Source organism: Meriones unguiculatus, chromosome 6 (assembly GCF_030254825.1).
Source record: "Meriones unguiculatus strain TT.TT164.6M chromosome 6, Bangor_MerUng_6.1, whole genome shotgun sequence".
NCBI lineage: Eukaryota > Metazoa > Chordata > Mammalia > Rodentia > Muridae > Meriones > Meriones unguiculatus.
In genome coordinates this window covers 17,865,290-17,880,845 of record NC_083354.1, presented here as the reverse complement: position 1 = coordinate 17,880,845, position 15,556 = coordinate 17,865,290, and the positions used below count along the sequence as shown (strand labels likewise).

At 47.7% G+C, this 15,556-nt stretch overlaps 1 protein-coding gene across 3 annotated transcripts in view; it reads right to left on the bottom strand.

Moving 5' to 3' along the window:
- Positions 1–753: 753 nt before the first annotated feature.
- Lipc (lipase C, hepatic type) overlaps positions 754–15,556 on the bottom strand; it is a 144,227-nt gene continuing 129,424 nt past the window's right edge. For all 3 annotated transcript variants that reach the window (XM_060384812.1, XM_060384811.1, XM_060384813.1), the window contains 4 exons: positions 14,792–15,034; positions 6,974–7,091; positions 5,373–5,591; positions 754–1,004 (listed from right to left, as the gene is read on the bottom strand). In XM_060384812.1, coding sequence (XP_060240795.1) covers positions 893–1,004; positions 5,373–5,591; positions 6,974–7,091; positions 14,792–15,034 — 692 coding nt within the window. In that variant the 3' untranslated portion in view covers positions 754–892. The remainder of the gene's footprint in view (positions 1,005–5,372; positions 5,592–6,973; positions 7,092–14,791; positions 15,035–15,556) is intronic.

Sequence of the window (15,556 nt, the reverse complement as noted above, 5' to 3'; positions counted from 1 at the left end):
CACGTGAGCCCTGAGAGATGCAGACATTCAGTCCGTGGGAAACTCTCTGAGATAGTTCAAGTTTTCCATTTACATTTGCTGTGTGAGCGAAAGAACGGAATGGCATTTATTAGTTACTTATTTAAAAATTAAAATATCCACTATCTGGCTTTCACTGTTACTGTTTGTAGGGTAGCAGAATTCTTCTGTGTTTGGCTCGGTGAGACAGATGTGTGATGTGTGTGGCATAATTCCTTTCTACGATCTAGACTTCTTTTTAAAGGGAGCTGTACTGTCTTGGCCGACACTGCTACACATAAGTAGGGGCTAATTAGGATTGTCCCCTAATGAACGTCAATAATGTACTAAAGAAATGTTTTCCCTACATGGTTTTAAAATTGGTCGGATAAAAACAGCAAGGAAATATGGGGAAATGGATTTAACTGTAAAATATATTGTCAGCGAGAATAACACGTCTAAAATGGCTCTTACGTTTGAACTTATTTACATAGATTAACATCTGATCAGAGAAAATTAAGACAGTTTTAATGTACTAATATAAATACTAATACATAGTGTTTAAGCTCAGCTTTAAGGCAGTTTTTACATTTAGTGTGCGTGTCTGTGTGCATGTCCAAGTACCTGAGGTCAGAGGATAATTTGTTAGTCTGTTCCTTCCTTCGACCATGTGGGTCCCAGGGAGAGCAGAGTTGGAAGCTCCTTTACCTGCTGAGGCAATATAGTTCGAAAGCATAATTTATAACAGCAAAACACTTTCTCCTTCTCATATAAGCTTTATTTAAATTTATGCATGATCCTCTGTGTAATTTTGGCTTCCGAATAAGACGACCGTTACAGGTAAAGAAAAAGGTTTACTTTATTTATTTATTCATTTTGTGCGTGGGTCTCTGACTCATCTGCCCTTTCGCTTCAGTCTTTTAGAGGTCAGTTCGCATTTCACAAAGACTTTCTCCTGGGTGGGGTGAAGCTGTAGGTCCTCCACATTTTCAGGGCAAAATGTCATTCTGAATAGAAAACAAACAAACAAACATGGTGTTTTGATGGGGCTTATTGGAGTCTCATCTTTCATCAAATACTAGTCCAGCTGTATAATGCGTACGATATGATTTTTTTTTTTACATTGGATTCTTGGGTTTGAATATGTTTTTATAACTTCAGAGAAAAATAAAGCTGGAGTGGGTGAAAGCAATCCTCAGAGGGTTCTACACTGATACCCCAGGGGCTGGCTTCCTTGTTTTTTCTAGTAACAGCTCTTCAAAACCTTGAGGGTGAGGGTTGTTTCTCTCAGGACATTGCCTCTACTCCAGGACAGGCATCCACAGCTCCTCAACTTCCTGAGCAGGCCCAGTTTCCCAGGGTTCAGCCTTGCGAATTTGGCCCTGCAGCCCCTGCCTTCTGCCTACTGATGCTGACACTAGCCCTCTTAGGGTATGTCTGCAGGAAACCAAACATCTGGTGCTTTAACGTAAGAGTGCTGTGTATGCTAACTTCAAATCTGTCTGTCTATCTGTCTACCTATCTATCCTCTATCCTTTTACCTATTCATCTACCCACTTATCCTTCTATCTATCCATGCATCCATCCGTCCTCTGGTCTATCTATTGATCTACCTGTCTACCCATCTATTTATTATCCATCTAGCTATCTGTCCATCCATCTACCCATCTCTCATCTATCTATCTATCTATCTATCTATCTATCTATCTATCTATCTACTTATCTATCTATCTGATCTATTGTCACAGAGAATTTTTGGTTTTTTATTTTTTCTTTTGATTATATCTAAGATAGAGTAAATCAGTCAGACTTTTTAAGTTAAGAAAATGTAATTTAAGATTTTTTTCCCCCTAGGCCAGGATCTCATAGAGCTCAGGGTGCCCTCAAACTCACTATGGGACGAGGATGACCTTGAACTCTCGATTCTCCTACGGCCTCCTCCCAATTCCTGGGATCCACAGGCACGGGCCACCCATGCCAACTTTTCATGGTGCCTGGGATCAAGCTTAGCGCTTCATGCATACAAGGCAAGCACTTTACCCACGAGCTACAGCCCCAACCCCATTCGTTGTTTTTGAGGGTGTTCTTTTTCTATATTTCTACCAACCAGCTCTCATTACTCCTGTTTTTCTGTTCTTTCTCTTCATCTCACCACAAACCTCACTAGGATAGTTGGTTTGTTACTTGACACAAACCTAGACATATCTGGGAAGAGGGATTCTTAATTGAGAAAACGCCTCCATGAGTTTGGTGTGTGGGCAAGCCTGCGGGGCATTTTCTGTATTGATGATCCATATGTGGGGGCACAGATCATTTGGGACAGAACCACCCTTGAGCAGTTGATTGTGGACGGGACAGGGAAGCAGGGTGAGAAAGCCATGGGAAGAAAGCCAGTAGGTAGCACTCCTCTGCGGCCTCTGCTTCGGTGCCTGCCTCCAGAATTCTGCCTGGAGTTCCTGCCCTGGCTTCCCTTGTGAAGGAGCATACCCTTTCCTCCACCAGGTGCTTTCGGCCACGGTCTTTGTCACAGTGGTAGAGACCTAACTGAGACACGTCCCCTTGAGGCACAGGGCGAGTCACTTCACCTACTTTTTCTTTTATCCTTGGCATTTAGAAGAGTGTTTGAGAGTACAGGGCTTTGTGTTTGTATCTTGACTCTGGACTTTGGTTTACCAAAGGTACTAAACGTTGGTCCTGTGAGACAGGCAGTGTGATTTCCATTTGTCCTACGGACTCCGGTCTTTCAAAGGTGGAGTTATTACCTGAGGCTATACAGCCGGTGAGCTATGAAATAGGGCTGATCCAACACAGATTTTTTGAGTGACTCTGCCAGCCATGATGCTTAGCTCGCTGCCTGTCTCCTGGGGATGCCTATGGTCCCCTTAAAGCCTGCTGCAGCCAGTCCAGGTATCTACAACCAGAGTCACCCGTCTTTAGTTGTTCTATACCATGTGATATACCTGGGATCGTGGTATTCAAAGTCCACAGACTGACACAGTAGCACCTGGGAACTTGTTGGACATGAGGAATCTGGGGTCCCACTCGGGCCTGCTGAGGCAGGACTTGCATTCTGACAGATCTGGAGGTTCAAGAAGACTGAAGAGACCTTTGGATGGCGCACACCATCAGCAAAGTTAATTTATCTTGCTTTCCCAATGACGTCCTGGAGTCTATGCTGAAAGCCACAGCTCAGGAGCTTGGAGGCGACCCCCCCCCCAGGGTCATGTGGTACTGTGTAGACATATAGGGGTATTTACAACTTGGAAAACTATAGAGGCTGTAGCTCCTGGGTGCCTACCCTCTTTTTGTTCCTTTATGTGTGTGCCATTTGTTCGTACGTGTGCATGCTGGTATGAGTGCACATGTGGAGGACAGAGGAGAGCCTCGGGCATCATTCTTCAGACACTGTCCACCGCGTTCTTTTCAGAGTGTCTCATTAATCTGGGGATGACAAGTTCATGCCACTTATGTGGGTCTTTGTGGTTAAAGGGCTAGCAGGTGGTTGACTTGGCTATTTCCCGAGCTTCCTCCGCCCCTTTCAAGCATGTACATCCTATGACCCGGAGACAGGAACTGATGCTCTCCTATATTAATAAATCCTATTGCAGTTCTGCTAACCTAGGCTAGAGAAAGTCAGACTGATGGAGCCAAGACTAATGGAGGAAGGCACCGCTTAAGACACTATACCCCCAAGAGAGGGGCAGTGAATCTGACCCAAGCAAGGCAGATCTCAAACTCTCGGTAGGTCATGTGAGATTAATGTTAAGTTCACTCTGTCCCCTGTCCCTTGCAGTTTGGGAGTTCGCTAAGCCTTTTCTGTCTTCTCCCTCCTTCTTCAGTGCCAGGAGGTGTGCATCCGTGTAGACAGCAGTGTGGTGTTTTAGGGCAAGACACACAGACCGCCACAGTGAACGGCCACCTAAGTGAGCACTATCTCTAGCTAAGAGAATACCGAGAGGGGCAGTGCTCAGAAGGGCTGTGGGTCTAAGGGGTCCTCAAAGTCTTACAAGAATAGCGAAGGGTGTGAGAAGGAGAAGCAGTTTAATTTTCTCAGAGTGATCACGTGGAGGTCATTTGACAGCTGTGAAGGATGCTTTCAGCAACACTATGATTTTGCATTCCCGGGAGATAAGATCTCACAGCACAGTTGCATAAGGGACTGAGGCATACATCTGCCACGGGCAGGCTCCAGGCAGTGAAAACTGAAGCTGAGGGAGGCAGGGGGTTCAGAGGGGAGCAGCCTACTGTTTGCCATCTCTGCTAAGCCAAAAAGGAAGTGGATTTCCTAGAAGGAGGGTGGGAGATAAGAGGTGAATTTCTTGAATACGGAGGACAGAGCTAGGAAAGGGCCTTTAGAAGCACAGAAGTTTCCTGCCACGGAGAACACAAAGCTACAGGAAAGTGTGGTTGCCATGGCAAAGTGTGTTGAGCATCCTTCTTCTCTGCTAAGTCTGTAAGCACCACTGGACTATACTTTCTTTTCTTCTTTTCCTACTCCTACTTCTCAACCCTTTCTTGTCTCCAGAAACTTTGGGGCAAGGAGAGATGACACAAAATGTGGCATTTCTTAGGGGGTCACACTGTTCTTCTTAAGCTTCCTTGGGGTTCTAGGTCTCTTCCAAGACACTGGGTCAGAAACTCTGCATGTGGGTCCAAAGACTCTGCATGTTTATAATAAGCTTTCCCAGTGACTCTTTGACACCTAAGGCAAAAAAAAAAAAAAAAAAAAAAAAAAAAGGGGGGGGGGGATGGAGGGAGGGAGGAAGGGAGGGAGAGACAAAGAAGGAGAAAGGGAAGAACAGAGAGACAGAGAGACACAGAATGACAGAGACAGAGAAACAAAGAGAAACAGAAAATAAAAGAAGCAGACACAATTATACACAGAGAAAAAGAGACACACACACAGAGGTACATTAGTGTGACAGAGACAAAGAAAGAAACAAAGACACAGAAAAAGAGACACACAGAGAGACAGAGAGGGGGAGAGGGAAGGAGAGAGAGAGAAGAGATGAGAAAGAGCAAGGAGGAGGGAGATTTCGGGGTTGCAGTCTCTGAGGCCTTTAAGCAAAGCAGAATGCATAGCTCCAAGCAGTCGTTTCCCAGTACCCTGCCTGCACCCTGGACTCTGTGAAGCCACAGACTCCAGAGGAAGTAGCTCGTGATAGCCACAGATGGGAAGAAGCTGGCCAAGCCGTCAGAAGGCCTTAGTGTTCATCCTTGTCTTCCACCTTGGGCCAGGTGAACAAGGGAGGGCCCCACGTCTTCCCTGTGCCCCATCACTAGGGCATCATGGTACCCACTTCCTGTGACTGAGGGGAGGCTGAGTTGGGAAGCCGCTTGGAACCTGTAGGCACAGAGTAAGATGTTGCTGTCACCTTTGCTGTGTCTCTCCAGCTTTGACCCAGATGGTCTTCAGCATGAGGCCTGAGTAGTGAGGTTCCATGCCCCATGGCATGATGGTCTGCACTGTGTTCCAGACGTTGGCCCATACCGCACTGTTTTCCCACTTGAACTTGATCACTATCAACTGGCCAATGTCTTTGTCCAGCGTGATAAGGAAGGAATAGGTTTTATTGCTGGTAATTCCTTCGCCCCTTGAAAATACAAAGGAAAGCAGTTAACTCAGCTTAACTGTAGCACCCAAGTGACACTGAGGCACACTTCAGGATACCTGAGTCACTTTGGAGCATTTTTGTTGCATTTCCAATAGACAACATTGGCAGTAGGTATGACAGGCTAAAAATGGTTTCCCCCAAAATAAAATCAGGAAACCATACTATTTTTTATGCGATCACATCCAAAAGGATTTGGGATATTTTGCTGTCATCAATAAGAGTTAACATCTTTTAGCTTGGTGGGCTTGGGTGATGGATCTGTACAGTCTCTGTGGCTTATTCACACAGACGCCTCATACCACACTTTTTTTTTTCTCCCAAGGAGAAGGACTCACTCAGTATAAACAAAACCTTCCATTAACAGGAAAGGAAAAAAAAAATAGGCAAGGATTCCACTGACTCACTGCAAGACTGAAGTGCTGCTGTGAGGAACCATTACTGGTTTTGCTTACTGGTCTCCAAAACCACACAGTACCCTACCATCGAAAGAGAGAAGCCAGCTCAGTGCCCTTTCTATGACCCAGAACAATCTCTCAGGAGAAATTATTCACAATACAGAAGTAACACTGGGTCTCGGGGAGGCAAATTGCATGGAGAGTCCTGTGTTGCTCATCTCAGCGCCTTCTGCCAAGCGTAGTAAACATGGCATGACCCAGCTGCGGGGCTGTCAGCATCTGCCCCAAGGGTAGATCCCATAGCAGGCCCTCCCCAAACAGCATGGCAGTGAAAAGTGTCAAGATGGGGACAATCTTTAGGAAGCCAAGAGTTGTTCCTGGTCAGCTCACATCCCTTCCCGAGCGAGTCCATGAGGAGGGCTGAGATGCCAAAAAGAGTCATAGTTGTTTTCTGGCTGTGAAAGCTAGTGAGTCTCTGACTGAGGCATTGTGGGTCTGCTGGTGTGAGCAACTATGCTATGGGGCAGAGGTGAAAGTTGGAATGGTACTTCTGGATGACTGAGTTTGCATACCTGTCATGAGGGGAATCATTTCGGTTCTGCTTCTGGGCATGTTTTCCTGAACTCACCGGAAATGTGCTCAGGAGTCTTTGTGAGGACCCCTGTCCTCTCTCACACCTCCTCCCCCTCCCAGGGCCTTGTCTGCATTGCACACCTGAGTGGAGTGACCTCTGGCTTCTCTCTGCTCACAGGGCAATAGCCCCATCACAGTCACAGAGTCCCTGCCCTGAGCTGGGTGAGCCTGAGCCTCCATGCGAATGACAGGATCGTGTAAGTGTCCTGTTGACCAGCAGGTTTGGGGCAGCCACAGTGGGCCATGCCCATTGAGAAGTGGAGTCTGTCTGGAGCCTGTGACACAGAGAAACCAATGTGCTGTCACCACAGATGGGGCCACAGCGCTACTTACAGTGTGATGGGAATTTTCTTCATGTCTCCTTTGGTTCCCAGCAGAGACATGGTAAAAGTGGGCTCCCCTGGCTTCTCAATTTGATTGATGAACTGGATCTTGAACTGGTAATGATAAACTAGAGGCAGAGGAGGGAAGAAAGGGGCAGAGATGGGGAGGAGAAAAAAATTAAGTAAGACTTTTTTTTTTTTCCGATCTTATTTTGAGACAAGGGTCTCATGTAGCCCAGGCTGGCCTTGAACTGGCTGTAGCTGAGGATGACCTTGAACTTCTGATCCTTCTGCTTCCCTTCCCTGAGTGCTAGGATCATAGGTATGCTCCACCACACCTGGCTTGTTCGGTGCTGGGGATCCAACCCAGGACTTTGTACATGCTGGGCTGGCACTCTACCAACTAAGTACATGTTTCAAATGAAACACGATCTTGTTCTATAGCCCGGGCTGGACTCAGACTCATGATCTTCCTGCTTCGGTCTTCGTGGTACAATCCCCTGCCCAACTATTTATATCGGGATTACAAATTTAAATTCTTACTCTTTTTAAAAATTAAAAATGCAGAGGGAGAAGTTTGAATGGGATGTGGACAAAGCAAGAGGCAGGGGGTTGGCCTCTTGTGCTGCTCCAAGATGGAGTTGGGCATATCCCTGAGCACTCATGGATTTCCCAGAGCTATAGATTTTCAGTTGAGCCTTCCACTATAGGGACTACTTGGCGTTGGCTGCATGTTCTGCCCCATGGTATGGTATTGGGGATAGTGAGCAGAACCGTGGGTGTGTCACCAGGTGCCTTGCAGATATATCTCATTTAGCCCTCACAACCGTTGATACTCTTAGTATTTCATTTTATGGAGGAATGTTCGGCACACAGGTTCGGTGACTTTCTGAATGTCACACAGCGAGCGGCAAGTAGCATCTCAGAGATGTGAGCCCAGATGGCCTAGCTCCAGCAGCTGAACTTTTAAGTGCTTATACTCCGGGAACGATAGCTCTTCTCTCAATAGCTGCGATACATCCCAAGAAAAAAGGTGAAATGTAAAAAGAGATTTAAATTTTTAAAAAGTCAGAATAATTACTTAACTAATAATATACCACGGCAGGATGTGATGGTACAGTCCTTTAATCCCAGCACTAGGGAGGCAGCGGAAGGAGGATCTCTGTGAGTGTGAGGCCAACCTGGTCTACATAGCAAGCTCCAGGATAGCCAGGACTACACAGAGAGCTCTTTTCTCGAAAAAAAAAAAAAAAAAAAAATAACATAAATAAAAAGAAATCAGGAACACCTTAAGCAGTCAACACTGGCAAATGATAACTCATTTCTGAGATGGGCTTTTTTTATGTTAGCCAGTCTAGTCTTGGGCTTCTGGACTCAGGTGATCCTCCTGCCTCAGCCTCCTGAGTAGCTGGGGAGACAGGAGCAGGTTGCTGTGCCCTGCCATTACAGTCTTGGTAACTGCCCAGGCTTTGCTGAATCACAGAGGCCAGGCTTCTCATGCAATGGCCTTAGTTGTCTTCACATGGTTTCTCCAGTGCTGGCTTTATCTTCCTTGCACTGTCATCTTCTGAAGGAAGAAACTGAGGCTTCTAGGAAGTGGTGGGCATTGCTCACCTTCTTGTGACCAATGACTGAAGCTGGATAGTTGACTCTGAGATCTTGTGCCCAACCATGTGATTTACTCTTAGAAGCCATTAAAAGATACATTTTTTTTTTTCAAGAGCCAGCGAGAGAGCTGGAGAGATGGCTCAGGAGTTAAGAGCACGCATTGCTCTTGTAGAGGACCCAAGTTTGATTCTCAGTGCTCACAGCTGCCTGTAACTCCAGGGATCCCCACCCTCTTCTGACCTCCATGGGAACCTGTAGGGGTACCCGTATGGGTGCTCACATACACACCTGCGCTTCCCCCCCCCAAGTTAAAAATAAAACAAACACTTTAAAAGACATTTTCTCAAGCAATTTCACTTGATGAAAGAATGAAAAGAAAGGAAAGCAAAAGTTAGAATCACAGTGCATGAAACTGTCAATGGTCTAAAAGAGCAAACTGTCTTCAACAGGATGCGCGGGCATCCACATATTCCCAGAGGTCACAGGAGTCAGGATATTGCCAGAACTTGTACCCACTTCCCCTGGAGAGGGCGGGGAGGCGGAGTTGATGCTTTGCTCCAAGATCCACACCTCCCACAGCAGTCTTTTAAGTATTCTCTTACTGGGGAAAGTTGCTTTTCAGAACGTTTAAAAAGCAACCAAGAGACCAAGAAGCTACAGAGCCCTGGCCTTGAAGGAACTGGCGCTGAGACCTGCCACCGTCTGCCATGTCTGGTGGGCTTCGGGGTGTGTATCCTAGCTCCCTGAGCACAGACTCAGGGGAGGGAACCTTGTCAGAGTAAAACCGCCATGAGAGGACGGAACTCATCCATGGCTGTGTAGTGGGTTCTTTGTCAGAGAGCCATAAAGAGGCACATAGCACTGAAGGCCCTTTCCCCCAGCTGTGAGAGGAAGAAGAGAGCAAGCTTCTCTGGCATGGCCCATCAGGCTACCCCCCAATGCTACACACTAACTACTCAACCTAAGGGTCTTACCCACCTACCGCCTTGTTTTTTTGGTTCTCTTTTTCAATTTTGGTTTTCTGAGACAGGGTCTCATGTAGCCAGGCAGGTTTGAACTTGCTTTGTATCAGAGGTTGGCCTTGAGCTTCTGATCCTCTTGCCTCTGCCTCCCAAGTTCTGGGATTACAGGTGTGTACCAACACATCAAGTTTATGCAGTACAGGGCCTCGAACCCAGGGGCTAGGTAAGCTCTCTTCCAACTAAGCCACATCCCCAACCCTCATCTTTGGTTCTCTTAGTGCTAGTTGGCTTGGGGCACCGGGGTGAAGCCAGGGACCTTCCTCTGCCCCTGCATGACCTGAAGCTGATTCAGCAGCAGCTGCATCATCACAATCAGCGTCAGCCATTCCTCCCCTCCTCATAGCTCTTTGGGAATCTCCCAAGGTTCTTTCCTCTGCACGACCTCCCCCCACCCCACATCGTGTTCAGGTCATGCTGCAGTCACTGCTGACTTCCTCTCTACTGGCCTGCTCTTCGAAGATGCCCACCTGCTTCCCTCCCCCACCCCCCACAGAGCAGACAGCAAGGTCCTGTTTCTCAGGTGAGCCCTCCACTGATGATCCTGACCAATTTCAGACTCGGGCACCAGGGCTTAGAGATCTACAGTCATCTAGACAGTGAAATGCGAAGCAGAACTCCAAGCCGGGAGTTCTGGTTACAGAAGACCCTTCTCCTGTCACCCAGCGTTGGTGTCCTGCAAGCTGTGTGTACCCTTTGAAATAAACCAATGGTGAACGCTTGACCCTGAAGCAGCCAGAGCAAAAGCGCTTGTCCCTCCTGGTGACATCCATCTCAGGCTGACCCTAAAGCAGAGGCCTCCTTCTTGTCTCCTGAAGGTCCAGCCCTGACTAGGTGTGAGAATTTCTTATCCCTAAATTGGATATGTGCTTTTGTCTCTTATTTTCCTAAGTGCTCAATGGAAGGAGATGGAATGCGTCTGGGAGGCTGCAGTTTGGGGATCTCTGTCTGACGTGATTATCAAGGTATCTTGAGCTCACACAGCCTTCCAGGGCGAGCTGAATGGCTACCGGGAGTGGGACAGGTCAAGAGGCAAGTGTGCAAAGGCAGAAAGCCAGGAGGTCCCAGGACTTGGAAGGCTGAGGCAGAAGGACTACAACCAGCTTAAAAATCCCAAACAGTTAAATTAAAATAATGTAATACAATGAAGTGATAACAAAAGCTGGCAAGCGTGTGTGTGTGTGTGTGTGTGTGTGTGTGTGTGTGTGTGCGCGCGGATGGGCCCACCAGTGTTCAGAGAGCATTCCTGCCAACCCCATGTCTACACTGGGACTCTGTATGGATTTGGCCACCTTTTGGAGAAATCTTGAAGTCAAATGAACTCAACATGAAAAAGCCTTTCAGGTGGAGTTGTGGCTCAGCAGGGAGAGGGCCTGGCTAGCATGTGCAGGTCTCTGGGTTCAGCCCTAGCCAAGAACTAATTATTGGCTCTTATTTGAATGTGTATAAGCATTTTTCTTAGATGCTGATAGAATTACAAAGATTAAAGGGGGAAGCATGGCTGCTTTGCTTGCTTACCTTATGATGTGTTTAATTGGGTTGCTAATAAAATGATGTGGCCCCAAAAAAATAAAATTACCCTGTGACTTCAAAAAGTCCAGATAAGCCTGTGTTCTGACAGGAAATGATTTCCTGTCTTGTAGATAAAAGGCCTGAAGGGGTCTGCTGACCTGGAATGGGATGAGGTGACTCCCTTCAGAGCAGAAGCCTGGGTTGAGTCCACACCATGAAAAATCCTGGATCCTCTCATTCCTGTGCACTCTATTAGCGCCATTTATTAAAACAAACCAACCTCCAAATGTTTCTCCTCATGGTGACCATCATGAACACAGGTCTAGAATTTGTGAAAAGAAAATGATTTGTTTCCTGTCTTTTTTTGTCCACTGTGAACTGTTACTGTCTCCATGAGTCTTACAACCCTCTCTGCAAATACCACAAAAGGCTTTACTATTTGGGTATGGGTTTCACCACAGTGAGATGTAGAAACGAGCTCTCCAGTGCTTTCCTGACAAGCCAAGGACTTGTTTCTATACTTCAGGGAAGCTGACCATCGGAGGACTGAAGGCACAAGGATTATGTGGTCCTGAGTACTGAGGCTGAGGACAGCCCAGAGGGATGGGAGTCACTGACCCAGAGCAGGGCAAGGGAAGAAAAGAGGGGCAAGGGACGTTGTGAGTGTGTGTGTGTGTGTGTGTGTGTGTGTGGATGAGGGGGCGGTATGTGCTTGTTCTGGAAGCCGTATCTAAGGTCAGCTCTTAGGGCCCCATTGCTTGATGCCCAGACACAACAAGACTGGACACCTGCCCTTCTCTGGGTGGCTTCTCTGTGTGTCGTTAACGGCCTAAGAAAGGAGAGGGATGCAGGAGTGAGTGCATGTCTGTGTGTACGTGTATGCATTTATGCATTTGTGTGTCGGGCATCTGAGTATAAGTGTAGATGTATGCATGTCTCTTTGTCTTCATGTATGTAGTCACATGCATGCATATACATGTATCTGAATATATATAAGTAAATGTGTATATGCATGTGTATATATATATATATGTGCATGTATGAACTTGTGTATCAACATATATGGTATGTTTGTGTGTGTGCTTGTATATTCATGTGCATGAATGTCTCTGCATCTGTGCACATGTATGTATTTGTGTGTGTATGTATATTTGTGTATGTGTATACACATGTCTTTATGTGTGCACTTAAATGTGTTAATGGCTACATTCATGTGTTTCTGTATACAGATGCACGTTCATTCACGTATACCTGTGTGTTTGTAAATGTATGTATGGTTATAAGTTTATGCATGTATATGTCTGTATGCATATAAATGTGTATGTGTGTGGAGGTATGAATAAGCATGTATGAATGTTTGTGTATGCTTGTGAATGTGTATGTATGTATGAGTGTGTGTGTGTGTGTGTGTGTGTGTGTGTATACCTGTGAGATATTGTGTTGGCTAGCCTCCTCTTTTCAACTCCTAGTGCTGCGGGCTCTTCATGGTATGGTGGTAATAAGTCTCACCTGGGAGGCAGAGCCCAGAACTTGGGTTCTCTTTGCTACCAACATCCTGCACCCTCTTTGGAACTCACTGCCCTGCCTTTGAGATGGAACACGCCTCATAGCAATCCTCAAAGGGATGGCTATCCCTGACTTCTAGAAAGTGTCACTCCATGTTGCCTTCTCCAGCGCCCTCTCTGCCGGACTGGCCAGGCAGGCGAGGCCCAAGGGAAAGACCCACACTCGTGCACACTTCGTGGCTAAAAATCTACACTCCTTATGATAATCTCCAGGTTCTTACTGTTTCTTCTGGATCTCACCCTGGAATACAGTGAAACCTTCCAAAGAATTAGCTGAGAAAAGCCAAAGACAGATGGCTCTCTCAAGGGGCAGTTTGTCAAGTCACCTCAAAGAAAGAGGTCCGGGAAGGATGGAGAGTCAGGAAGGAGGCCATTACTGGAATGAGTCAGGAGTGTGAGGTCACTCTGGTCTGGGTTATCCACTTTGGGGGGTGTGGGAAGTGAAAGGAGCGAGGACTCAAAGCCAGGCACACTGCAACTAAAAACAGTCCTCCCCACTCACAAATGGCGTGCCCTCTCTGATCTCCAAGTGTTTGTTTATAGGAAATCTCAGCGAAACGCATCCCACAAATTGCAGCATTTTCTGTCTCTGTCTCCTCTGCCCCCTTTCTGTTGCTATGATAGTAACTCCAGCACGATGCCAGGCAGAGTACCCGCCGCTCCGTAAAAGTGTCACTCTCCCTCCGTCCCGGTACTCCCCTAACTGTTAGAGGGGGACACTAAGCAAGCACTAGCTAAGCTACCACTAGCCTTTAAGAACAGCCTCCCGACTGGAGATGTTTCCTCCTGAGAGAGGGGGCACAGAAGTGGCAGGTAATCTGCCTGGATCCATGGTCGGCCAGTTCCCAGCTCTCCTCTGCCAAAGCTGCACTCACTAGTGCTTCCCCAAGTTCTGGCACTCGGGGGAGGGGGATGCAGCGAAATAGAACCTTCGATGGTTTCATCAAATACCCCAGGAGCCAGGGGAAGGAGGGCCAAGTTAGCAACACTACAGTCAGGAGGTGACATTGATCTTGCCACATCAGACCCTGACCAACAATGTACAGCACTATTACCCGCCCTAGAAAAATATGGATTGTGGCTTCTCTGTACACGGAGGTTCGGCAAACATGTTCTTTTCAAGGCTCTACACGCGGTTTTGGAAATGCTGGTGGTGGCCAGGAGTCCACCTCAGAGACGACCGTGTCTGTCAGAGAAGGGGTAGTTATGTGGCCTTGTACTGGCACCATCAATGGAACTGTCCATTTCTGTGCTGTCTGATTTAGCAGCCATGTATTTATCCCAGCGCTTGAGTGAGGGCTGGCCTGAGGAACCGCATTCTGTGTTTTGTTTTGGTTTTATTCCTGAAGTATTTAAGTCAGGGTTTAGAATGTGGCTCAGGAGGCAAGGGAGCTTGCCAAGGAGCCCAATAACCTGAGTGCAATCCCTGAAGCCCACAGGGTGGGCAGACAAAACTGATTTCTGCGGGTTGTGGTCTGACACCCATAGGTGTGCCATGGCGCATCCCTCCCTCCTCATATATTCTGTAATAAACACAGGTAGTAAAAAGTGTCCAGATAGCCGCATAGTGCGAGTGGGTGGCTGCCCTTACTGGACAATGATATATTGGTAATAGGGTTGAACAGGTAAATCTCACAGGGTGTCATCTCCAGCTTCCCCAGGGCAAGCTGATGTGGCCACAGGCACCCTGACTCCCATCGGGGGTGATGTTAGCTTGGATCCATGAGAACCTTGCTCATTGGAAGGATGAAGAGCAACCGGGAGATGCAGGCCCCAGCTTTCCCCCTGACTGGCTTCAGGCAGTCCTGATGATTCCCCCTCCATGATACTGGCGATATGAAACTCTCCTCCCTAGTTGTCTTTGGAGCAAGACAATTTGTTAAAAATAAAGAGAGACAACTGCTTCCAAGGGACTTGGACCTGCTGGACTGCAATGAGCCCCTGAGCTGGGCTCTGTCACTGGACAAGGGCACTAGCTGGGTCACCGACCGTGAACGCTCAGAGCAGCGAGCATTGACTGGTCCCTACAGTTTCCCCCACGCCTGCAGCTCTTCTTCCCTGGCTTCCGTTTCCTGGCACCGCCCCCCGGAAGAAGCCCCCGAGCCTCTCAGGTGGCGCACTCACCTCTGAAGGGGGACTGGGCTCGGGTGATGAGGAAGAGCCTCCTGCTCTTGCCCGAGCGGTTCCTGCGGATGTCGTAGCCCATGGTGTTGCAGCGGCCCCTCTTGCAGTTCAGACATAGGCCCTGGCTGAAGCTGTCCATGTCGCTGCACTGGAAGCCGGTGCTCTGCAGGCCACTGTGCAGCAAGGAGTCGACGAAGAGGTGCACCGAGCGCTCGTGGGCACACTTGATGGTCTGGGTGATGGCTGAGACGCGGGACAAGGAGACCATTAGCACTCTGAGCCCCAAGTGTCTCCAACAGAAAGACTCATGGTTACAGTAGGCAGATGTGTGTGTGTGTGTGTGTGTGTCTGTAGCAGGATTGTTGAGTCCTCACAGACAACGAGCATCTGTTGCAACAGAAAGAAGAAGGTAGACCTCTGTGGGTCCCACCCTGAGCTCACCCTGCTCTGGTAGAATGGATTAAGTGTTTTTATAAGCACCGCATATTACCAGGGAAGAGGCAAGTGTTTAATAAAGCAAGAGGGCGCAGCTCACTTCTAGGTATCCCTACTGGCTAGCAAAGGCCCAGTGCTGACGTCCAGATGGGGGGTTACTTGGATGGGACTGTGGGCTTCTGCTTTTCTTATCACAGCCAGGTCAGCCAAGTCTGGGCCCCAGTCCCCAAGGCAAAATGTTTATGTGTTTAATATTCTGAGGTAGTGGGGGGTTGGGAAGATGACCTGCTAAAGAAAGGGGTTTGGCTTGCTACCAGACCTGAAGACCTG